Consider the following 25,833-nt stretch of genomic DNA (forward strand, 5'->3'; position numbering starts at 1 on the left):
TTTTCCCTCAATATTTTTCCCTCTTTCTTCTTCTGGGAATGACACAATTCCATGCATCATTTCAGGCAGCCTTTTCTGCTCTGTGAAGTTGTAAGCAGTGTTAGCAATATAAGAGAGGTCATGTTTGCATGTATAAGTATTATGGTTTCCTTTATATTCTTCATATATCTCCAAGTGAATCATAGCAGAAGTCTTATTTTTTGCTTCATGTTCCACGTGAAACGGGCTATGATTGGCATGTTCTATTGAAACATTTCGAGATCCTCATTAATTCAATTTTAATGGGAACAGAGTTCCGTTAGATATCTGAGTTTACTTGAACAATGCTTTATATTAAAACTTTTGTTGGTGCTGTAGCTGCCTCCTCAGCTAAAGAGGACATAAAATTCGTGGGTTAAAAACCTTAATGTTTCAGACAAAGACAGTGCTAAGGACTGCAATTTTCCCATTCCATCCTCTAAAACCTGCTTTGGGACTGAGAGAAAGAGCCATAAGAAGAGTTTGTTGCAGACCCTTAAGCCCCAGCCTGAAAGGGCTGTCAAAGGCATGAGATTTATGGGGAGCGGCAGGGCAGGGGCCCAGGCGCCCTCGCAGGAGCGTGAGAAATGAGGCTGCGTTAGAGCTCTCTGCAGCAAACGTGGCGCTCCCTCCTCCCCCCGTCCTTCCGTGTGCTCCGGGTGCCTCGGTCCCCGCTGCTGTCCCCGCGCTGGGGAGCCGGCAGCAAGGGCTGGTGCTGGCCCTGCTGACACACGTTAATCACGTGTTAATCAGACAGCAGGAGCAGAAACGGCAATAGATCTAGCGTCACACAACCAGCCTGATGATGGCCCTGCCTCTTCCCCACTAGCGGTTTTAGTTGAATCATTGCAGTGTCAAAATAAGTGATTCTTAATGTTTGTTAATGGTCTTGGTTAATGACTGCATAAAAAAGCAGATTTTCAGGGACCGTCTTCAAATGTGAATGTTTAATCATAGAACTGGGAAGCCAGGCAGCCTTCCTTCTCCTGCCTGCCTGCGAAGCCTGTGCAATTTAATGTGCTCTGGGCTTTATTTCAGAACAAATGCTCTAATACTGCTCAGAGTCAATGCCAGGGTGCTGCATTGTAAGTGTGAAGTAAGCTGTGTGCATAGAAGGGTCCACGTTGCCTGGTGAGGGGATGGAAAACATACTTAGGAAATGCATTTCACTTGCAAACTTTAGAATTATTATTGTAATAAACAGTGACTAAAATTGATTTTAAAGTTCTAACAGGTGTTTTGAGAGCGACCTTCATTCTGATACTTTGAAGAAAATAATTTAACGTTATTATATCTGAAATAAGACTTTTTTTCTCAAGACTGTAATTTTGGCTTTACAGATTACTGAGTATTTGCCATCTCATTGATTCCAGGGAACACTCGTTATTTTTCCAAACGATAAGGTGTTAGAGTATGGGATGGACCTCGAAAGGTCTTGTGTCTCAAAGCAGCAGCAGCTTTATCTGAATTATCCCCCAAACCTACTTCTTAACATCTCCAGCATTAAAGCACGTGCAGCATTCAGATTACCTGGTACTTAAATATCTATGCAGTTCAAGATGTCTTTCCTCTGATTTCTAAATGAAGTTTTCCCTGCTGAAACTTAGGTCCACTGCTACTGTTCCCAACCAAAATGGACATTTCTCTCTCTCTCCCTCTTCTGCTGTTCCCTGCTTCTCCTTCCTTCCCTTTTCTTTATTTTTCACAGTATGACAGACTTACCTGTGTTGAGTTCAGTACCTGCTCTAACCTCCACGTGTTTTTTGATTGTTTCTTTGCTTTTTTCCCAGAAATGATGCCTAGATGTTTTTTTCCTTCTGGTGTCTGTGTAGCTGATTACTCCCCCACTTGGTGATGATTTCTCTTTTTCTATTTCTACTTTTTCTTTTTTTCAGAACTGCGCCTATGTATTCCTTTCTTGGATTGGTTTCGTGTACAGATTTATTAGCTGCCTTCCTATCCCACTGACCAAGTAATTAATGAAAATATTGCTCAGTGCAGTTCTGTGCTGCACCATTCTTTCCATTTGCCAGTGTTTGAACTATCGATGTATTAATATTGACTCAGTCTCGCTGATCCAGACAGTTCCAGCCTGCCTCCCTGAAGACGGCCGCCTTTATTCTGTGCCTCTCTCTCCATACTTTACCAGGAACAGGCTTGTAGTCACTGGCTCGTAGTCGCTTCTGACCATGAAGAGTTAACGGAGAGGAGCCAGTCTTCTCTTCTGCTTTCTCCATTTTCTGTATCCGAATGCTGGCAGGGTTTTATGAGAATTTATCCCTAGTATGTGTTCTCCCTTGTTTTTTTCCTCACAAATGCCTGGGCAGTCCTCTTTGTCTGCTGAGTTGTTTCTGCTGATGCTTTTGTTGATTTTTTTCAGGTGGCCAAATCAAACCTCAATATCATTTAAAAAAAAAAGGGGGGGGGGGGGGCAAAAATCTTTCTCATACTGTACTAAAGTGCCTCTCAGCATGTTTTTTTCCTGGCAGCTTTTACCAAAAGTATTAATGAGAATACAGATTTTTTGATCTTGGAGTACTTATTGGAGTACAAGGAGATCCTCTGCACCTGTAAGCTCAGCAGGGATGCTTTCTATAAAGTTAAAGAGTTCTATTAAACTAATAAACATCTGGGTATTTTGTAATTTAATCAGTTATTTTATCCTAATCAAGTAGAAGCAAATAAGCACCAATTGTCCCGTTGCTTCTGAATGTGAGCTCTGCTGCTAGGTTGCTCCTACTCCTTACAGGTGCATCTCAACAGCTGTGAAAAGACCCTTAATGGGCCAGAGGGGCTTTGTAGTGAATATCTGGTCAAGTTTGATCAAATTACAGAAAGGCTTGAAAAGATATTCTGACAAAATTAAAACTGCTTCTTAAAGAATCGTATAAACTGTACACACCTTATTGCTTTAGTGACAGTATTATGCTCTAGTGCTAAAAGATTTTGAGTTTTCAGCTCCTTATTTCTTCATACAAAACTCTCTTTGTTGAGTTTAAGACACTACAGCAGCTGGGGAGGCACGGGATATATCCTCACCTCTCTTCTCTTCCCACAGAACTTCCCACTTTGAGCTGTGTTTCACTTTTGTTTTACAGGCATTTCTTGTTCAAGACTTCTTCTGGAACCACTCCACTCTTCAGTAGCTCTTCCCCGGGTTACCCGTTGACCTCAGGAACAGTTTACACTCCACCTCCCAGACTGTTACCTAGAAATACTTTCTCCAGGAATGCGTTCAAGCTGAAAAAGCCCTCCAAGTACTGCAGCTGGAAATGCGCTGCCTTGTCTGCAATCGCCGCTGCAGTGCTGCTTGCCATCCTCCTAGCTTATTTCATAGGTAAGGCCATTTTCTCTGTCTAATCACATTGGTTTTGTTTAGGCTATGTCAGCAAATCAAGACTCAGCAGGTAAAAGGATGCTTCCTTTTTTTTTTCATGCCTTTGTTTTCTTAGTATGGGGGAGGAAAAAAAATAAAACTAATATTCTTTCTACCAGTTGACCAGAAAAAAATATTTTCAAGTCCTGCTCACTGGCATTGTGGAAGTAAGAGCAAGAGTGATTCCGATCCTTCGGGATGCAGTGTTAACTTTAAGTGTCAGATATGCATATCTCATCTTTGTTCATCCAAACAGAGCTTGAAATAATGATTTTTGTGATATCCTACCATACATTTTAAAAATACTTGAAAAAAATGTGATAGGTAGTGGACTAACGTCTGTGCTGGAAATTACTTGGGTCTGAACTCAGATATTGCTATAACTTTTTGCACTGAGAGAAAAACAAATTCATTTTGATGAACAGTAAATGTATCTTTACATGCCTAAATTGCTATTGGTGTTAAATCTGAATAGTGGCTATCCCATTTGGTGTACTAGTTTCCATGTTCCACTCATACTTAGTAGTCTGTAGACACAAATATAGAAGGAATTAGAATTTGCACTTAGTTCTTGTAACCAATATATTAATAAGGAGCATGTTATGCTTAATTAATGTCATTAATAATGATCATGTTATAATTCAGTCTGTGGTCTTTTGAGGATTTTTTGCACATGCTGCTGTTTTTTTTTGTTTTGTTTTTTGTTTTCTATCATCTTGTGAGAGCTTTTTCTAAGTGCCTACAGAAATTAGCTGGGCATTTTGTACCTTTTACAGAGCCCTCGACAATAGCTAACTGGTAATGTCAGTCTGTACAAGCTCTCTAGCTTCCCTGGATGATTTGCAGCATTATGGTAGCTTGTCCATATCTCATGTCGATACTTGCCAGACATGTTATAGTTGGTTTTTAGTTCATCCCTGAATCTGTTTGTGCTGATATTTATTTGTTAACTGCTATAATCAGCTAGGCTCATACATAGGGCTAGAAAGCCCAAAAAAATGCACTGAATTTTCTCCCTGTTAATAATCTGCTTGGATGGTATCTGCCCCTTCATCCAGTCTCGCGGCTGGTAGCCTGGGAGAGAGAAATATTCTGCAGAACTTTATTTGGGAATTAAAAAGAAGCAAAACAGCAGAGGGTAGGCTAGCATCTGCATCACAGACTACCCCTGCCTGTTCTTTGAAGGATTAATGTCTGGGATTCAAATCGATGAGCAAAGGCTTTGTGTGGCCAGGGTGGCCTTGACTGTGGAGGGAATGCAAGGCGGAAGACCAGGTCGGGTTGCGTCTCTCCATATCAAGAGAAAAATTCGTTTGGTCCCATAAAATGTGACTCTACGGAGTAGACACTGCTTTCTAAAGAAACCTCCTTCTCTGCAGTAGCGAGCTTCCCTACATGATCAATATCTAATGGGAGTGAGCGAGCGCAGCCCAGCTGCTCTCCTGCTGCAGTCTGCCTAGGCCAGTGCCCTGCAGGACCCGGCCCCGAGGAACCGCTGGGAGCCTTGCACCAGCAGCCCCTTCCTTCCATAGATAAAGAAATAGATGGGAAAGCTCATGATTTATTGAACTTGGCAGTCACCATACAGTAGCTCCCTTTCAGAGTGCTTATGCACATGGGAAGCTATATGTTGCAAGTAAATATTTTAATCATGTACATAACTTGGAAATGGTGCATTATAAAACACAGTTTTTTGTGGTATTTACATTACTGGAAGCTAAAGCAAAGCTTTGCGCTTTCTACAGCTTTGTAGCGTTTCCTTTTCTTACTGTTTATGACAAGACATACTTTAGGGCAATGCATTGCTCTTGAATAATTAACAAAAGATCTATCGCTTCAAATAACAACATAAGAGAGCGCTTTGGAGAGATGTTTTGGTGGTTGTCTTTGCTGACTTGAGAATGAGGAGCGTGTGGGGATTTGGCTAGTGAGCAGGAGAAAGCAGGGCTTGGAAAGCAAGTGTTGGCTCAAGGATTAGGTAATGAGAGCTGACAAGCCTCACAGCATACAAAGTAAAGACTAAGTACTTTGAAGAGTAGCTGTCAAAACCAGAAAATAGGTACAGTTAATCCTGTGGATATATTTGATGGATCCACTGTGATCATAACTTAAAGGGTTGGAGATAGAAAAGAAAGAAAACTAAAAAGAAGTTCCATGGCCTTAGGCACATAGGAAGACCACAAAAGAAAAAGGGACATGATTCGGCTGAAGGGGAAGGGAGAGCTGTTCACGTAAGCAGGCGAGCTGCTAGTCTTGGGATGAAGAAGGCTGTAGTTTGAGTTCCCTCAACATCAAGACGTGCTGGCTGAAGCGCTCGAGTCCCTATAGCAGAAATCTCTCCTCATGGATTTTACTGTCAGTCCTCCAGGAATGGGAGCATTTTGAAGGCGCTGTCATGTTTTTCTGCCATGCAAGTCCACAGAGAACAATGTCTTCCTCCCTGCCTTTGCAGAGGGTATGTGATCAAGGTTACATATGTTAAAAGTCATAGTTGCAGGAAAAAAAAATCATCCAAATGGGTGACAAATGGTTTGCTATTAGGTTTGTGAATGCTCTATGATCTGTGAAGATCTTAGCAGTGCTAGCAAAGACTATTGCAGGGCGAAATGAAAATGCAGTGTTGGCAGCCATAAAGTAAATTACATTGAAGAATTAATTCAACATTTTCATAGACTTTAGAGGTTCAAAATGAATTGTCCTGTTATAACAAAGATGCGGGTATCAAAACAGTTCATTGAGAACATTTCCTATACAAGTTTAAATTATATTGTTTTCAGAGGACTGACAAAGGGTTATGGGTGGCATGTAATGATTTCTAAATAGGGGGCATTTTAAAATAATTGTTCTTACTTTTGTAAGATAGATGAGGATTGATACTTTAGATCATAAAATGCCACCTAACAGTTACACGAACTCTCCTCTTACTGAGTCTGTGGACAGGAAGGCATTAAGTTTTCCTGGCACTACCATCTTGACCCCTTTTCCCAGACATCCCTCTGAAGCTTGTCCTGACCGGTGTGCGGGGCTGCGGCGCTGCCTCCGCGCGTGCCGCGTGGGCTCACTTGGCTGTGCGTGCGGATTGCGACCTCGGGCCTGCGGTTCTCTACGTAAATCCCATCTCCCGGGAGGCGTTTCTGCAGAAACTCCCACACACGTCGCTTCCACTAGGGTGGAAATAAAGCAAGCCAAGCAGGTTTTTTGTTTTGGTTAAAGGAAGAGTCAGAGTCAAAAATATTTGAAATAGTTTCCATGAAAAAAGAGCCTTTTAAGATATTTCTGTGACTAAATGTGTTACGTTCATGGCAGAGGATATGAGAAATCCACTTCAGTTAATTTTTTTAGCTATATCGCAAAATGCGACCTGTTTAGCTAACCCACTGTTATCACTTCTGTGTTTCTTCACATGAAAATCCGTGACTTGGTAATACTTCACAACAGCTCGGCAAATTTCAGCACAGAGTACTTAAATACAATTGCACTGGAGTGCTGCCTGTGGCAGGTGTCGTTTCCCAAAGCCCAGCAGTTTTTCCCATTATCCGGGGTGGCGCTTGAGGACCCTGTAACCAGCCATTCCAGTCAGGACATGCTGAAGATACTGGCCTGGCTGTAAAGCCTCGTTGCACCAAAGTAATTTATAGTGTGTCACAGGAAAAGCAAATAGCACACGTTGTCTTTGTCAGAGGGCTCACTGCGGAATTTAGGAGAGTGATGAAAGCTTTTGTCATGGCAGATTGGTTTTTAGTTCCTTAGGTTCATGCCAAACTTGAGGGGGGAAATACTAAAATGAAGGAGGAAGGAAAGGAAAAATAGAGTCTCGCTGTATTTTACAGTAAAGATTCCTGCCTAACATGAGGTGTCTGTGTGCTGGTGACTTCTACCAGTCTAACTTTGAGCGTACAAGAACATCTGGCCACCAAAATGTCAGTATGTTCAAAAGCAGTAATTTTGACTACTTAGACTTTCCTTTGAGAACAATGGAACTATTGTTTCCTGTGGAGGGTGAAAGCATCAGGAGGTTTAACGTTGCTGCTCTTCAGATAGAGATGTTGAGACTCACACCGATAGCTGCAAGTGCTGGTGCTATTTTAGCTACTGGTATCGTGTGAATGAGCTGAGACTTAGGAAGATGAAAGGAAAAAAAAAAAAACAAGGAGAAGAGCACACTTGCATTACATCCTTAGTGTACATACTGTGCAGGAAAACTACTATCCCTCTTTCTATTCTTCAGTATTATTTGGTCTTAAAGACACATGGGCTGTAAAATACACTTCAGTTCTGCATAAACTGCTTTTTTGTATTCCCTCCTGTGCTATGTGAAATGAATCTCATTATGTGAAGAGCTGATTTGCCAAAGGCTGTGGCAGTTAATTAAGCAAATAAAAATTCTTTTTTTTTTTCCCCTATATATTGACATTTACAGCCCTGAGATAGTGGTGCACAGAACAAACGTGGTAAATTTCTTGCCATGAGAAAGCATCAGAGCAGGTGGTTTGTGGCTCTAATAGGAGGTAAATAACTGTTTAATGTATTCTGTTACCTCTCCCATAGCCACAAAAGTATTCATTTGTTTCTGTGACAGTCAAATAATGAAGGTTGTGAGGTTCAGATAAAATGAGCCTTGGGCACAGAAGTCTCATCTTCACCCTGCTCTGGATGAGATAAGTAATGCACCACGGTTTCATAAACGTGCAGTCTTTGGGTGTCGACTTGAGTTACTTTCTTTCCACAGATCAGTAAGATATTAACATACTTGCTCATGTGAAGTTTAATGTTCATTCATATTTTTTTCTGTTAAAAATTGAATGCAAAAATTGTGCAGTATTGTAGCGAAGAGTCTAGAGCGTTGCAAGTGACTCTGCTGCCACAATCAGCTGATGTTTGTTTGTTAGATTGGCTCCCCTCTTCACCATTCACATGAAGAGCAGTTATTAATTCAGATGACTTCAGTGATGATGTAGGGCTGGTAGTCTTACGACTCTGATTCCATACACCAGCGTTCATTAACACAGTCCGCACAAGTGGTTGCTTTATGCATTATTTATTTTTGCTGCCTCTGATTTGTTTTTGACAAATGGCAACCTATGTTTCATTTGATTTCTTGTTGTGTTTGTAGTTTTTTGTGTGACTTGTAGGGTCAGGTAACCACTCATTTGTCTTACGCAGGCTTCACTGAAATCAAATATGCCAGATAGTTTGCAAACCAGGACTGGAAAAAAAAGGGAAACCATGCAAAGCTGAAAGCTCTGAGAGGTAGAGGGCTTCTGGTTGCCAGTCACTACTGTCAGATTTCACTCAAAATCGGTGCCAAGTGGAAGTTAACAATATGAACCACCAGTTAGTATGTTCTTGTAGGACACCACTCGTGGTGCTTAAACTCTCCAGTTTATGAGGAGCACAGGTTCCTCTGGTTGGCTTTTCAGGGTGCCCTCCTGAAACAGGACACATTCAATGGGCCTTGCTGACTGGTACCAGCCAGAGGAGAAAAGCAGGAGGCGTGTGAGCTTCTGTGGCAGCAGCTCTTGAGAGAGCCTTTACAGGATACATGCTCTGCAACCTTGGCAAGAGCAAAACTTGTGTTATGTTGTGTGTTAGGTTTGGGCTTTTGAGGGTGTTTTGGTTGGTTCTTGCAGAACCGGGTGTGGGGTGAGTCTCAGGACATGCTTTCCACAGGTGCTGGTAGCCCTCCCCACGAGCTGCCAGAGATCCTGCCGGGACAGGCAGCATCAAGTGCCCTCTGCCCTCAGTGTGAACCTGAGCCAAGCCGCCTAGCTTAGAAGTGTTGCTCACTGTGTAGTTCCTGGTGCTGCACTTCTCAAATGTGTGGTGTGGTATATGGTCCAGTATCACAAAAGTGAGCAATGTAATGCAGCGGGATAGCAGTGATTAACTTAGAAATTTTTGAGAAATAGTGTTTAAAACTAGTAGTTTAATTAATAGTAAAATGCTCAATTGTGTGGTACAAATTTTTTCTTTTTTTACTTGGAGCTGCAAGGGTGGCTTGCTCGATGGTGCAGTCTACTCCATTTGGAGCTGGATTATCGCAGTGCGTGCGGAGCTACCTGGGCCTGAGCATCTCCCTGAATATCGTGAGCCGTGACACACGGTCTGGGCTCGCCATCACCAGTGCAAACAGGGACTGCTCTGAAACGCGCTTAGGAGGGCAGATTTCAGCGTGGAATCCCAGGTAGGAAGCAGGACAGAGGGCCAGCAGAGACGAGCGGCTCTTCGGAAATCAGCCTGGGAGGAGAGAAGAACAAGCTCAGCGGCAGTTCAGCTGGACGTGCGTTATAACCCAGGCCAGTGTACTGACATGAGACCATCTTTGAGGGAAAGGATGATCGTGAGGATTACGTTTTGCTAATATAATACTAAACCAGGTGCACCTATCAAATATATCCGTGGTCCCTTTCTCTGAAAAGGGCTCACTATCAATGTAAAATGTCTCAGGTCTCCTGAGGAAAATACTGCTCTGCCAGATGCTATTTATACGGATATCAGCAGTTGATCATTTATGGGTTCATTTATACAGATTATTTGTTGCTGTACTGCTTTAACTGTATGTTTTGCACTTCAGTACACTAACAGATTTATTCATTTAAGTTAGAAGAAAGTGTTTTCCCTTAAGAATGTAACTTGATTTGCTGAATGAGGAAATGGCAATTTGAAAGATGTGAAATGGATTTTGTAAGTGTCGCTAAAGTCACTCTGTAATATTCTGTAAGCCAAGCAACATCACAAGTAAAAATGGTGAAGCTCACTAAAGAGACAAGAATGTATTCAAGGAACTTGTGGGAAGATAACATATAAAAATAGGAATTAAATGTAAGTTGTGAAGTAATAAGAGAGGGCAGCAACCTACAGAAATTACAGTGAAAAAGCATTGGCAAGAAAAAAGAAGCATTGGCAGGAAAAATGAGAAAATCACTTGATGAAATGACAAAAAACGTCATTTGCTGTTTAATATAATGTGAGGAAATTGCCTCCTTTTGGTAATCTAAAAAACTGTTTAAGAAACAGTTCCTTTTGGTGTTCAGACTGGTGTAGTGCAGTCCTGCTGCGTCGCGCTTCCACCTCGCTGCTCATTTCACCACTAACGTACAAAAAATCTTTGTGTGTTGGACCCTGGACTTCGAAAGGTCACTAACTTCGAATACCTGGCACATCAAATCCAGGTTGTGTCTTGCCTTGTGAATAATCCTTTGTACAGCAAGCAGGAAAAAAAAAAACTCTGCCTTGATAAATCTATCTAATTCCTGCCATGAATTTTGCATTCCAGATTTGGGCTTATAGGATTATAGGACAATTCAGGTTGGAAGGGACTTCAGGAAGCCCACCTTCCTGCTGAGGAAGCCCTCCCTCAAAGCTGAGGTAGCTGGGAAGTCCAGTGTGGCCTTGAGGACCTCCAAGGACAGAGACTTCCCAAGCTTCCTGGGCAGCTTGTTCCACCACCTGTTTCTCCTCTTGGGAAAAATTCCTTCCTTATATCTGGGCTGAAGCTCATGTCAGCCTGTGCCATGTCACTTGTCAGGGAGGCCCCTCTGCATGTGGTTAGTCCAGAGGCAGCGCAGGGAGTGCGGAGCGAGGAGGCAGCTGTTGGCTCCTGCCCAGCTCTCGTCCGCTCCGAGCCCTAGGACCTTCCTGCAGAGCTGCCCCTAGCCAGTCTGCCCTCCCCTGTGCCACTGCAAGGCCTTATTCCCATCCCTAGGGATTTGAGGCAGTTCTGTGTGAATCCCGGAGAGTGCTGAGCTCTAACGGATGTGTGCTGCTTGCATGGAGTTTGAGTGGATGTTGGTCTTCTAGAGCAGAATTCCACCACGATCAGTGGCTGAGACCCAAAACCCACGTTGTTGGATAGGCAAAGGGTGCGGGGAGCTTCCTTTTTGGAAACACGTATTTGTTATCTTAGGGTTGAGAAAGTTCTGTCCTAGTTCATCACTCACGATTTCTGGTATCAAAAGCCTAAATTAAAGGACTGAAACATGAAAAGTCATGTTTTGATTTGTAAGTTGGGCAGATGTGATAACTGGAGAGTAACTCTGGAACTGCACTATATGGTTATTAATGTCTTTATCTTGACTATTACCGAATAATTAGTAGGAAGGACAAGTGTTGGTGCTGAATGGGCAAGTGGTGGTTCCTGAATGGGAAAGAATTTCATTTTCTGGTATTGACCTTACAGAACCTTCCCAAAACTTTAAATATGCTCTAGGGTTGCTTGTTTGTTTTTTCATATGTCCAGATTTATCCTGCTCTGTCACGTTTAATTTTTAAAAGCTAATATGCATAATGCATAACAGTTCTGCAGTTAATTTAATTTTAAACTTTTTTTAATTTACTGGTTGGTTGATCAGCTGATTTCTTCCAACATTTTTCTTACTAAATACTTTCTGAGGAAAGTCATAGAATAGAAAATGTGTTAACATGCTAATGCCTGTGTGGTGGAACAGTTTCCTGTTTGGCCTGATCAGAACATCTACTCTGCTTCTGTGATACTGTATTTGCCTTGTAGGAGTTGACTTGGATTAGCCAAGACTATTTAAAATGTCATTTAGTCTGTCGTGTGTATACTGCCTCTACAGTATGTTAATAGTTGTTTTGCTGATATCGAAGTTAACCAGTTGTGTCCTCTATTAGTTTTGACCTCTTATTTTGTGTATTTGAATCTCCTCCTTTCTCCCATGTCAGAGGCTGCCCACCTCCTTTCTTTGGGGTGCAATACCCACATGTAATTAAGGTGGTAACTGGAGGCTGGAGAAGCACACAAGGAAGGCGGGCGCTGATCAGCGCGTCCTGGCCGTGTCCGCCCCGGCGAGCGGACGGCCTGGGCGGCTGCTGCTCCGTCGGGCACGGCCTTGTCCCAGCGGGAAGGACAGAGCCCACCTGCTGCTCTCAAGGGGGTGGTAACCTAGAAACGATGATGTTGTCTAACGCCGTAAAGAGAAGGACAAGTTACAGTATTTCAGCTGGAAATCAGGAACTTGGAGGTACAACTAGCACTCCTAGCTAGAACATTGTGAAGCCTCCCTAAGTTCGGGCAAGCTGGTTTGACCCAAGGTGTGTGTGGTTTAGCAGCAAATCCCCGTTTTGTTCATGACAGTTGGGAATCTGCCTTAACAGAATTAGAAGTGAGAGGGTAGTGTTTCCTTTCACAGAAGAAAGGACACTTATTTATTTTTGTGAGAATGTACTTGTTGCTAGAGGATTTTTATGTTTGAGGAATCATAAAAAGAAAGAAAATAGTGCTTGATATGCTGAGAAAATGTTGGAAAAATCTTAGGTATGCATAGCAAGTATACCAAGGTAATATAAAAGCGGATGTGAACTTGCAGCATGTTGGGTGGTCTATGGTTAATGCAAAATACCTTCAAATACCTAGTCCTTCAGTGAGGGAGGTGGCACCGTTTTTCAGCACGTGCTTTCTAACAGCTGCCAGAGAAGGGGAACGCGCCGGAACGTCCCAGTCCCCTCAGCTCGTGTCTGGCTCATCCAAGGTCTTTCCCAAAAGCTCTGCACACTTAGTGCAGTGCAGAACCAGAGTCTAAAAATACAGGTGAACCTCTTAGAATTGGGCACAAGGCAGCAGTGAGCATGAAGCTCCCAAGCAAGGCCCCAAACATTTGTTAAGCCAAAAGTTTAGTTTACCTGTTGATTTTTAATCCTTTATGCACATGATTCACTCGTGTCCTTCTCCATCTCGAGAGTCCACTAATCACTGAAAATACAAACCTCCAACCGCATGATAAAGGAGAAGAGCTCTTAATGGAGCTGCTCCATTAAGAAAGAAAGAAAAAGCTGAGGTAATCTTCAGATTATTCTTCTTACTCTTATGTGGGGAGTTATTAATTTATTTGATATTTTCCTGACATGTTAACTCTTTAATGTGATTGTATTTATAACCTGGATTTTTTTTTTTTTTTAAACTTAGCAACCTTTCAGTTCTTTAACAGGGGTCAGGGATTTGGGGCTTAGTTTCTTGAGAATACTGGGGTGTTTTTCTCATCATGACTTTTTCTGTACCTCTGGAGGCTTCCTGAAATCTTACAATAAATAATAGAAAAATAGTGATTTAAAACCTAATTTCTAATACTAACCAGACCTGGCTGTCTAGATGAAGAATAAGCTTCAATAAACAGGAGACAGACGCGAGCCTCTTCAATATGAAGAGTAGCGAGGAAGCAGAAATAGAAATGGGTTTTTCATTACATGAGGGATTATGCTTGGGCCAGAAATGCCAAATATTCCATGGACCGCAGCTGCACTTTCTGTCTGCGGTTGTATTAGCTGGTAATAGTAAAACAATGATGTGATGGTAGGGACAGCTATTTGTTCACAGAAATACAGAAAAGTTGTTTCCCCTTTCCTTGCTTGGATTGCCACATTGCACTCCGTGGCCTATCTTAAACTTCAATTCTTTTTTGCAACAAATGAGCTCCAAATGAGAATATACAGTCTCCTTGAACGCTACCTGAGTGGGTGCCCGCTGCTGCTGATGTTTTCTCTTAGCCAGGTTTTTCTTCTGTCGTTCCAATGCTCTTTAGGCAATTCGGGGGCTCGTTATTTGCTAGTACAACCTGGGTCGTTCCAATCGGTGAGGCAACCATGGCCAAACATTGCCAGTTAGCCTGGGGCTAAGGAAAGTGTGTTGGAAGTGCTGAAAGTAGTGAGTTTAGAGCCTTTAAGCAAATAGCAACATGCATCTCGCTGCTTCATTGGCTTTGTCGTCTGTACAGCAGTAACCACTGTCATATTAGCAAAGAGACTGGGGTAGTACGAGATGCAGGGAGGTAAAGGAGGTTTCGCTCAGTTTTATCCTGCAGTGTTTTTAAAGGGAAATTACTGTGGGTGAAAAGCTGCAAACTTCATATCCTCTTTTACATTTTATACAGATCTTTGGCAGGACTGTTTTTATCTTTCATTTTAGTGGAAATCAGGATTTAAAGATATCTAATACACGTAATTCTCACCATCTTTACTGTTTTATTTTTTCCCCTGCCACAAATCTCTGCATTTTCTTTTTCTATAAAAATATACCACAGGATAAAAACAGCCTGTTCAACTCTATTTTACTGTGCTATGAGGTATTGTTTTAATATGCTGTTTGACTTCATAAACTGAACATTCATAAATCGCTCATCCTTTTTCCCATATTTACTAGCAGAAAATTGTAAACAGAATAGGAAAAAAGCTCTTAAACACAGTATGATTTGCTTAACACAGAGTTCTAACTCATGGCACAGTAGATATATAACAGATAAACTGAAGTCGTGGGAGATTGCTTTGCCTTGAGTGTGTGTGCGTTTGAGAATATACAGCTTTGAATGTGGTGTAGGGCAGAATTCAGCCTGGGAGAATTGCTGGATACCACCTGGAAGGCTCCCTGCTTCCTGGCCTGCCTTTCACCTGCACCTGCAAAGGGAAACCTCACGCTTAGGCTGTTTGAGTAGTGTTTTGCTGTTGAGTACAACCCAGCTGAGACTGGCTTAGAGCATTGGCAGGTGTAGCCCGCTAGGACAATTCGCACAGTCCCTGGTCTCCTTCCAGCACTGCCCTGTTCAAGGGTCCCAGAGAGGTGGGGAAGGAGGGACGAGCGGGCTGTGAACTGCGCTGCAGCCCTCACCTCGAGTCCTTGCGGCCCCACGTTGGCGGCTCGTGCAGGCTTGGGGGTTCTGCAGGGAGGGAGCAACACGCTGCCTGGCACTGTGGTTCTAAGGGGCTGAAGGAGCCAACCTAGTTTTTACCGTTGAATTATGGAGCTGATCCAGATCACAGATCTTAGTTTTTTCTACTGGAATCGACTGAGCCAAAGGCCAGAACTTGATGGTGTTGATAGGTAGGTTGTTTGTTCAATTCTCAGTTACCTTTTGTGTCCTCGGAGCAGATCTTGGGTGCTCTATGTAATCAGCTTCTGCTGCCTAGTGCAGCCTGAGGACTCTGCTGGTGCAGAGCACATCCAAGAGGCAGTGCTTGAGTTGATTTCAGACTTTTCCTTCTCTCTAGTGTAGTCGTCACTGTGAGTTTGTAGCTTATACTTGCTATAGTTGTATAAAACAGTTTCCTAAGTTCAGCACGGAGGGGTTTGACACATGAGGAAAACACTGAACATCAGCTGATCACCAATCAATGTTTGTGTATATGCTTTTAGCCTCTAAGTTGCAAGTTGTCTTAGCTTGTTACTTTGTGGCCTCAAATCTTTCAGTCTAGAGAGCCAAAGGTCTGCAGTGAAATGGCATATGCTCATAATAGAGTTGAGGCTACAGATTATCAAAAGGCCAGATTTGTAGTAGATTGGATTATAGCAGACATTTCGGTGGTTTTGCTGCGTTTGTGTGGGTGTAGAGATAAATAGAAATCCATTACGTTTGTAAATTGATCATTTTACTGATTTCATTTTGTTGTTGTTTTGTGTTACTAAAGAATCTTATTTGCAGTAGAGCACAAATGATTATAACTTAATATTACTGTAAGTTGACAAAATGACAAAAATCTCATAAATATTTCCCCTGTTTTTTAGCTTTCTTATTTAGTGTATTTGTCAGTATTTTACCTCAAACACATTTTTGACTGTATTTTGCCTTTCTGTGTTTTGTTGCAACTGCACCTCTAAGTCAAGTAAGGAATGGGCAACTCAAGCACAGTTTGTGGAGGCTTTTCTGCAGCAAGGAAGGAGAAGCTTTTGTCTTAATGAACTTGAAAAGCAAAAAAAAAAAAAAAAAAAAAAAGAGTAGCTGAGGCAAGTAACTAGATGCACTTTCATTTTATTTGGTGGTATTCACAACCCAGAGTGGGTGATTAATATTTTGGACTAATTAACAGATGTTGGTGACTGGTGCTTGCTTTTAATGAAGTATAAAATTGTACTCTTTTATAATCAGTAAGATATTTTGTTGTGACTTAGACCTTTCTCTGTTATCATTTCAGGGCACTGTCTTACACAAGCCTTAGTATAGCATACATAAGGTTCTTTATGGAGCTGTAAATCTGGATCAAGGCCAACAGTTTTACACATTGGTTAGGTCTGCAGAAAGCTGCCATTCCTTGTATATGTTTTTCTGAAAGAGAGCACTGGGAAAATCTTTAAGTAATAGAGCAGTTTGTCCCAGTGTTATAAAGCTGGGAGCAATCCCTCATTTTAACAGTATGGATTTAAAAACAGCCCTTGGTTGTGCGTGGCTCCGGCTGACTGTTCTCCAGGCGCCTCTAAAGCTTTGGCGCAAACCTTTCCCTCTGCATCCCTGGCCAGGGTGACACGGCCGCATGTTGCTCGAGGCGGCTCGGCACGAGCTGGGCTCCCCTGCATCCCCTCCTGGTGTCAGGACATTGGGATTTGAGGATCCGTGTCTTCCCTGCGCTTGGCAGCGGTGCAGGCACCGCTCAGTCTCTGGCACCATCAATCTCTTGCACAAGGTTGCAGGTTCGAAATGGGCTGGAATGCTGTGCTAGGGAAACCAATAGTGCCGGTGTCCTAGCCACGGAGTAGCAGGTGTGGCTAAATCCTGCTATTCCCCCAGTGAATCTGTCTAGAAACATGAGCCCCAGCTCTTTGACCTGCAGCTGAGATAAAGCAGCTCCCAGGTCTGCCAAGGGAGCTGCAGTCACCTGCTCATTGCACCGCGGGCCCTGGCTCTGCAGCTGGAGCTGGGGTGGGTAGGTTCTTTTTATCACCACAGTCATAATGATATCATTTTTCCCCTAATTGTATTTCCTTATTAGCATTTTAATTCTTGACTGTGTGGATGTCTTCTGGCTGACCCAGATATTCAACAAAAGGCTCTTTTAATTATGCGCTTTGATTTTTAGTAAGGGAAAGCATATAGTCTGTGGCTGTACCGTAATTTAAAAAGAGTTTATGTAGAAGCCATTATGGGTTTATTCTGAATTTTATTTTCTCCCAGAAAAAGTGAAAATCTTATTTAGGAGCAATAATTTTTTAAAAAATATTATTTATTTTTAAAGTAATAGCTGCTACAATTGAAATTAAACACGGAATCATGCTGCTTTTGATCATTTTTAGCACTGAGGAGCCAAAAAAGGAATCATTTTTTTCTTTAAATAGGCTAAATTAGCTTTTGGTGACTAATGATAGTTGAAGGAATTGAAAGCAAAGACAAAATTTTTATTTTCTGCTTTATGGAATTATTTATTCAAATGCAATGAGACTTAAAAACATGCTTCAAGTTAAGCACATGATTCCCTGTTTTCTAGAATTCAGACCAGTAATACTTAATGCTCATTTAGCTTATAAGCACTTTACTGTAGGGAAAGTAAATGTTATTATTCCTACATTCCAGATGACTAAATTGAGTTTCAGTAATGTATGTATTTTACATTACTGTAAAAACTGAGTTTGTGGCCTGCTAGTGTTGAGTGTCCTCTCCGAACAGCATTATGCTTTATATTCTGGTAGTTAAGTGTAATAACCAGAACTAAAGGAAGAGTATTGGGTTTGTGAAGACGGGGTGGTGTGAGCCACTAAAGTGTTGCTGACAATTCATGTCTGTTTCGTGTGCGGGTAATGTAGCTGCATCTTCGCCAAGTGCTGGAATAATAATAGGAAATCCATTTTCCTTCCCTTTCCAAAAAAATACGAACCTAGATTTTTCTCTGCGTGGAGTTTTGTTTGGAATAACATGTTTAAATTATTTTCCTTTACCAAATGCAAAATATTCTAATTTGTAGGTCAGCACTTTTAACTGTAAATAACTAGCATTTTTCTAATTATTCTAATGAAGAATATGGTATATTGCTATATACCATATATCATTAAAGACTTGAATATTGATGGATTTTTAAAACTTCCTAGATAGCTTTACTCAAAGAAGATGACTGTAACACAGTGTTGTCCTAAATCTCCCTCTGGTCCTTTAGAGTGCAAGGCTTCCTCTCCCAGCATAACCTCACCCATTTTTATTTCAAGACCCCAAATTATTGTCCCTGTGGGTCGCCGTGCTGCTTTCCAGGCTGTTTGCTAGGGAGAGGCAGTGCTGCCACCCTGCCTGGGGAAGTACAGCTGCTCCCAGGCTTTTATCTGGTCACTGGTGTCACTTCCATCGTGATTAGTCACATCACAATTACAAAATCTGAAAGACCCTTGGCTTCCTTACACGCTGCATCTGGTGCTCACTACCATTTTATCTGTCATTTATCTGCAAGCTCTAGCGCTTGCTTTCCTACAGATACTATTTGTGTCTCATTAGCTCCCATGATCAAGTAGATGGGAATGAAGTCCATGATATTGGGTTAACCAAGTGGTTGTTGCCATGATATCGGCTATGACAGCCTTTGTGCACTTTCCCTGCTAAGTCACTTCTTACTCTTCTTTCAGCTGAGTTATATTATTTTCCCAGAATAGATAATGGTAAGGGAGCAGTTTCCTCAGAGCAGGATTGGAGATGGAGCACTTGGGAAATCTCTGAATGCCTCCTCCTATTCTGCAAGTAAATGATGAATATCGGTTTCTGTGATCATTTTTTTGGGGACTATCAGTCTAATGGCTTTTATTAGCAATATATTCATTTAAAAAATAAAATGAGCTAAAGCATGATCTAATGTGCTAGAAACTATTGCAATAATAATTTAATATTTTATATCAATGATCTGTGCTAAAGTGAAGAAGTCAAGTTTCATTCTGTTTCCAATATAGCTTGGTGAAAAGAATTTTGTGGAGCAGGGCGAAAGGGCAGCATGTTACTTGTCCATACCAGTCGCTTTTCTCTAGAGGGAGCAAATGCTGAACCTTAGCAAAGCTCTTAGAATGATTCTCCTGTCACAGTAACCTGCCCTTTCCTACCTCTAATTAGCCATCTTCTAATACTAGTTAGCCAACTAGTTAGTTGCCTCTAGTTAGTCATTTTCTACGTCTGATACTTGATGTCTTTTCAGTGCTGTCAGATGTGAAAGTAGTTCTGTTTTATGTTACTGTTAGCGGCAATAACGTGTCTTCTCATTTAAGAATCTACAGGAACGTTGAGCCTAATTCCAAGGGAAGTAACCTGTATGTCCCTACTGAGAAACTGAAAAGTCTTTGAGCATGATAAAATATTAGACGATTTGAATTTGGGCAATACTTTCTTTTTGTAGGCAAGTCTGCTTGTCAGCATTCCCAAATTGTTTTTATAATTTTAATAATTGTATAGAGGAGAGGAGAGGTGTAGGAGGGACACCGCAAAATTGCAGTAAGTCACTTTTGTTTCCATGATACAGATTAATAGAACTAGATTGTTTCTTCGTAGTCATTAAAATTCAATTCAGCTGAACCGTGTTTTTCTTTTTTCTCTCATTTTTTATTCTTCGATATGTCTGCAGAGTTAGCATAGAAATCTACAAGTTTGCTTGTTGATGTGCTCAAATTGAAACACAGCTGGGTAGTTCTTGTTTTACTGCTTTCTAGATTGCTCTTTAAGTGCTTGTATTCTGGTGTTAACAGTAGTGGTGTGCATTGTATTGTGCTACTAAAAAATTCAATATTGCTTGAATCTACAGCATTCATGTGCTGCTTCCTGAGGTTTTCTGCCAATAGGTCACGTATCCAAAGATAGTGAGAGTCCTCCTTTCCGGCTTTTGTCTTCTCCCCAAAGCCCGTGAACTTTGTCAATACAAATTCATAATGGAGCCCTTCCTAAGTACTTCATAAGCTCAGCTAAGCACCAGTACGTGGATGAGCTGCTGGAAGATGCTAAAAGAGAGAAAATGTGAGCTGAAGGGAGTTGGGTGCTGTGTCAGCCGGTGCAGTATGGGCTTGACCTAGGACCCCGTGTCTCTCGGACAGGGAAACCCTCTGTGGTGGATGGGGAGCATGTGCAGAGCTTGCTTTCCTCTGCAGTGCTCATGTTCAGGGAAAGAAAGCTTTTCAGTAATGATACATTCATATTTATCTTTTACAAAAAGGAAGAAACGGTGTTACTATGTTTTATCTTCTAATTTTTGCCAACTCAAAGTACAGGGTGTCAGTGCCTTAGATACAACAAAAATAATGTTGCTGTGACTGCTTGAGAATTGCTCGTATATTTAGCTAGAGCGTTTGACAGTATTTGACAGCTCCTGCACCAGGATATTTAACAGGGGATGTTGTGAAAGTACTTTAATCTCCCGCGCTGATATCCATGTTTCCTGCATCATTTGTGCTTCTTCTCTCATCTGTCAGCGGTGCCCCTGGCTGCTGTATGTCCGAGGTGGCTCGGGCAGGTTTTGCCGCAATGCCAGGGCTTTGGCGCTACTGGGGGTAAATTTCCAAGAGCTGGAAGGGCTTTCGGCAGGAGCAGATGGGTGATGTCATGGTGGCTCTGGAGGTGCCAGCACCATGGGTAGTTGCTGGAAGGCGCCACTCGCAACCTGAATGAGCTGGTCGCAACCGGAATGAGCCGGTGGCGACTGGAATGCGCCGGTTGTGACCAGAATGTGCCGGAATCTGGGCGGGGAGGGGCACCTGGGTGGGGCTCACACCTGTCCCTCTCAGCAGCCAATCAGGGCAGGTGTTGCAGAGGCAGCAGCCAATCAGGGCAGGCTGTGCCAGGGCGGGGAGTGAGGGGCGAGGACCGGGCAGTGGCCAGGGCTGAGCTCTGTGCAGGACAGGGCCCATGGCGGGGACCTGGCAGCGAGCACCGTAGCCTGGTGCTCCTCAGCAGCTGAATTCCCAGCGCTGGGTGTGCCTGTTCCATCTGCAGTGGATACGGGTGGACTCCAGCAGGAGTAGATCTGGCCTCGTTCCGTGCGGGTGAGCACCCAGGCTACCCTCACCTATTTTCGTCTGCAAAATACGGTGCAATGCACATCCATGTTAGAAGCTTTAATTGAACTTTAAATAATGCAGAAACTGCTGCAAATCTACTGAGGGAATAATCTTAAGACTGTAAATTTTAACCTCCAATTCCTTTCTGATATTATTGTATTATTAGACGAGACCTTGTCCATGCTGACTGATTTCCCAGGGTTGGTAGTTACATCACATGCAGAAAACAAAAGCCAATTCTTAGTCCTTGCAAGGTGAAGCTGTAGACTGAGTATTTTATTCTGGTGTATAAATCAGTTTTACTTGTGTTTACTATCATCTCTCTAAAATAATGTGACTAAAGCTGCTTTGGACCAGCTCTTGATGTTTCCCTGCACTTCCGCTGCATGTCTCAATGAGGACGTGCGTTTCTTTTCTTTGTTCTGCAGAGAGCTATTGAATTTCAGTTAAACTGCATTGTTTTTAGCTTTCATGCAATGGATTCCCATTACAGTTAATGCGTATGCTATGCAGTTGGCCACAGTTGGTCTTGAGACATAAACTGGTGGTGTGGGGACTATCTGGGCCTCGAGGCATTGTGCTGTAGGTCAGGTTCCTCAGGTTCATTCTTCTGGTTCCAGCTGGGGGTGTTACTAAAATCAGTTAAAACCTTAGAACAGCTGGGCACAAAATATTTAAGCTATTTAGGGAAACTTTTGAGATCTCCTTTACTGAAACCTTAATCCTTAATATCCTTGCTACTGAATGTACATGAAAAATCTAGTGAGCTGTGTGAATATATGTGTGTATATATTTCACTAATACTTTAAGAGATGCTTTAAGAACTGGATGCAGGTGTAGGTAAAATGTATTCCATTTGGCCTGATTCTGCAAAGTTCATTCTCACAGCTGGGGCCATGTGTGCTGAAAGGCTATTCTTCTAAATAAAGCTTTCTTTTGTGAGTAATAAGAGTTTGGAGGTTTGTGCCTTGTGCTTTGGTATTTTAAGGCAAGATGGAGGCTGAAAGGTCTCAGTTTCTTAATATGTACTGTTGCATATATTTTTTAAAGTATTGCTGCGATCGGCGGCTCACTGGGTTATATTTGAGGCTTTGCTGTAGTAGAATTGTCATAAAAATAATCTGGACGTCATTTGTGATTTCACTCTGAAATAACTGCATTGAAAATAATTGCTGGATGCCAATGGGGCACAAAAGATGCAGGAATGAATTTGGCCCTGCAATGAAATATAGGCATTTATGGTACCTTAAGAAGAATAAAAAGAACTGTTATGTAAAATCATAACTTTAAAAGAAACATAGTTTCTTCTCTGTAGTGAAACTGAGAGATTTTTCTCAAAAGCACACTTTCTCTCTTGCCCTGTACTTAAAAATTGATAACCTAGGGGAAAGGCCTGTTAAGGTATAAGAACAGCTTTTTCTTGTAATTGTGTCATTCAGTGATGAAACATAATTAAACCTAATCTTTGCATTTGTAAATGACCTTGACTAAAGTTTTATGGTTCGAGGAAATAATTTAATGGCTGGAAGTACCTAGAAGGCCAGAATCATTTTACAGGGCAAAAACTACATAGCTTCCACTACGGACACTGCATTCAGCAAGTTCCTCTTAGGGAATGACTTGATCTTAGTCTCTTTTTAAGGAGGAGGCAGCAGTTCAGGCAGAGCCTGAGTGATGATCTTCGGAGTCGTGTTCTTGCCCAGGACTCTGCAGTAGCTGCTCTGCCAGGGTCCAGAAACAGTCAGCCGGTGGTTGGCCCTGCTGTGGGGAACAGTCCTCTCCTCGTTGCTTTCCATGCCCGCAGGTGTTGAATGGGTGACCTTGCATAGTTGGGTGTGCTGCATTTCCTGGGCGCCGAACGACTCTTAGAATGGCAGAGATGAATGTAACTTTTGTGCTTGGTGCACGCAATCCCCACACTCTCACTGCTTGTGGTATAGATATGGTATATCAGCTATGGAAATAATGCATTTCTGTAATAAATGTCAGCTCTCTCAGCTCCCTCGTCTTTTCCCCTTCCACAAAGGAGATGTCAGACTCAGAATTTTTCCTTTGATTCACATTCTTCAAGTTTGTTGGCTTTATTTCTTTGTGCAAATGCATAAGGAGGGACAAGAACAAGAGAACAATTACTTAAATGCCTGAAGATGAAAATGGTCAGTCCTAATTTCTCACCTTTAAGGCTCTATTCATTTCCTCCTGAGTAAATACTTTCACCGGAGGGTTAGTGACAAAAGCAGTTGTCTGTGGTGATGTCCCCCTCGTAAGCGTGTCTTAGGCTTTATCCCAGATTTGTGTCATGTGCTGAGTAGAGCACAAAGCACTTGCGAGAGTAAAGGTTCGCATTATTAGCATTTAGATTTGAAATGTGCCAGTGCCAGGTGATGGTAAGCTGATGGGAATGTGTTGTCCTTTACAGGAAGTTTTTTCTCGTTTATTCTGTAGGAGTCTTCCAAAAGGGGCAAGTCGTTAGCGTCATGGTTGCTGTTCAGGTTGTAGTCTGACTGTATCTGGCAATGTGCTTCCCCAGGCTCCCCTATTCTGCCTGTCACTCCCCACACCAAGCTCTGGCTTCTGAATATATTCAGGTAAAATGAGAAGGGGGAGGAAAAAGAGAAGAACAAAATGAAAATATTTTTTCTCAAATTAGCTGATCTTGTTACTGCTATAACTAATACATTAATATAATGCTGTTAAAATCCCCAAAGAAAAGAAGCTGCTCGTGATGTGATGTATCCTTACTCGACACAGGGTTTTAGAACAGGGATGGAGCAACAAAAAACCGAAATCCAGTTCAGACTCCCTGCTCAGTATGAAGCAAAATAAACTGAAGGAGCCGTTGAGGGAGCACAGGCACCCAGGCACCGCTCTGCAAAGGCCGTGGGCTGGCACCCTCTGCTTCCCTCATCTGAGCCTCAGGCTCCTCGTCTGACAGCCGGCCAGGCTGGTGTCCTGCAGTGCTGAAGCCTGTACCTGTCAGTCATGCCTCTCCTAACTGGACTGTAGGCGTGGACAACTGGATAGGGAATTGCATCTTCTGCCTGTACTTGCTGGCAGCAGATTTGGATGGCATTCTGATGGGGAGATGTCAGTTGTTTCCTAGCCAGCAGATGTGTGTTGTGTTGGCAATGCAGAATCTGTAGGGGCTCGCTGTGTCTATACGCATCCCCTGGCCATCCAGGTATCTACCGTTCTTTAGCTGCTGCCCTTTCTGGGCATTTAGAGTTCTGCTGTTTTGTAACAGCATAACTCCAAATCAGAGACCTTGGTCAAAATGTAGTATCACTTCACTGAAATCTCGCTTTTATCCTCTGTTTCACAGCAGGACTTAAGGCTATGTATATGCATACTTATATGTTCTGAGGTGTTTAAAGGTGAATATGATTAAGTAAGGGACATTATTAAAAGTACGGCTTGAGGGGGCTCAAGCTGCCTCTGGGTTTTCTTTGTTTAGGCAAGGTTTGTTTTAATGACCTCATCTGAATTTCACCACCTTTGGAGAGGCTTCAAGTTGCTAGATTCTGAATTTCATAACAAACTATGTGGTAGGAGTCCAGGTTTATCATATTCTGCTCTTTATCTCTTCTCTAATAGAATAGATTCTAAAAGTATACGAAACTCTAATCAAATAAATGCTTCCTTTTTTACAGTAGAAAAAAAATACATAATTTAAGAAATAATTTAATATGGACTTCCCATTATTACCAGTGCTGTTGTGAGATCTGGGCTAGAGGCCACACAGCTCCTTCCTTGCCAATACAGGGTATGCCCAAGTTTGCTCAGCAAGCTTTCCTAAGTGTCACTACTCACAGTGAAAGCTCCTATCCTGTCACCTGTGTGGTAAAAGCTTCAAATTTAGGAAGCCTGCTGCAGATGGTAGCAGTGGTTTTACTGAGCTGAGGCCTTGGGCAAAATCATTTGAGTTGCTTTGAAACTGCATATTCAAAATTCAATAAAATAAGAGGGTGTGATGGTGCAGCTGCAGCATATCCCCTCCAGCTGGGGAAGCTGAGACAGTTTCAAGGCCCTGGCCTAGCAAAGCTGGGCTGTGATACACAGATGACAGAGGTGGCTGCCAGGGAAGGGGTTTGGCGGGGGGAACGCAGCGGTGCTCCCTGCCAGCAGACTTGGGAGTGACGGTGGCGCTGGAGCTCTGTGGCCATGCGGCTTTCACTGTCTTCCTACACAGAAATGTGTTGGTGCAATAGTGGCTGCGGGCCAGTGGGAGGGGATGCCTCAAGGGGGCAAAGGGAGGGGATGTAGGAAAAACAATAAAATCAAACCGCTCCGGTTGTTTTGCAAGTGATTGGCTCTCCTCAGTGCCTTGATATGGATCCAAAACGATCTGCTCCGTGGGCGGGTTTTGTTAAATTGCTTTCAGAAGTCATATTTGCCCTTGGGCAAATACCCTGGCTTTTCTGTGTGCTAGGCAAGTCATGGGTTCTGCAGTGAAATTCACATGTGCTTTGCTCAAAAAGCTGATGTCAGTCATCATACCTTGTGTGCATAGCTAGTCCCTTGGTTCTTTATGCCCATTTAAATATGTAGAAGTGCTTGTTATTATTACTTAGCCTGTAAAGCACTGAGATAGATAGATAGATAGATATGTAGTGTAATTGATTACTCTATAGGCCCTTCTCTGTATATCTGTTCAGCACTTGCAAATGTAAATTAAAATCATGAAGCATGTAGTATTTTGGTTGCTGAGTTCTGA

General features: G+C 42.4%; 1 protein-coding gene across 2 annotated transcripts in view; it reads left to right on the forward strand.

Annotated features, from left to right (window-relative positions):
* TENM2 (teneurin transmembrane protein 2) overlaps positions 1-25,833 on the forward strand; it is a 415,827-nt gene that overhangs the window by 262,288 nt on the left and 127,706 nt on the right. For both annotated transcript variants that reach the window (XM_088522621.1, XM_088522622.1), the window contains exon 5: positions 3,117-3,355. In XM_088522621.1, coding sequence (XP_088378747.1) covers positions 3,117-3,355 — 239 coding nt within the window. The remainder of the gene's footprint in view (positions 1-3,116; positions 3,356-25,833) is intronic.

Source organism: Tinamus guttatus, unplaced genomic scaffold (assembly GCF_059628265.1).
Source record: "Tinamus guttatus ecotype Peru unplaced genomic scaffold, ASM5962826v1 Tinamus_guttatus_pri_ptg000155l, whole genome shotgun sequence".
In the NCBI taxonomy this organism is placed as follows: domain Eukaryota; kingdom Metazoa; phylum Chordata; class Aves; order Tinamiformes; family Tinamidae; genus Tinamus; species Tinamus guttatus.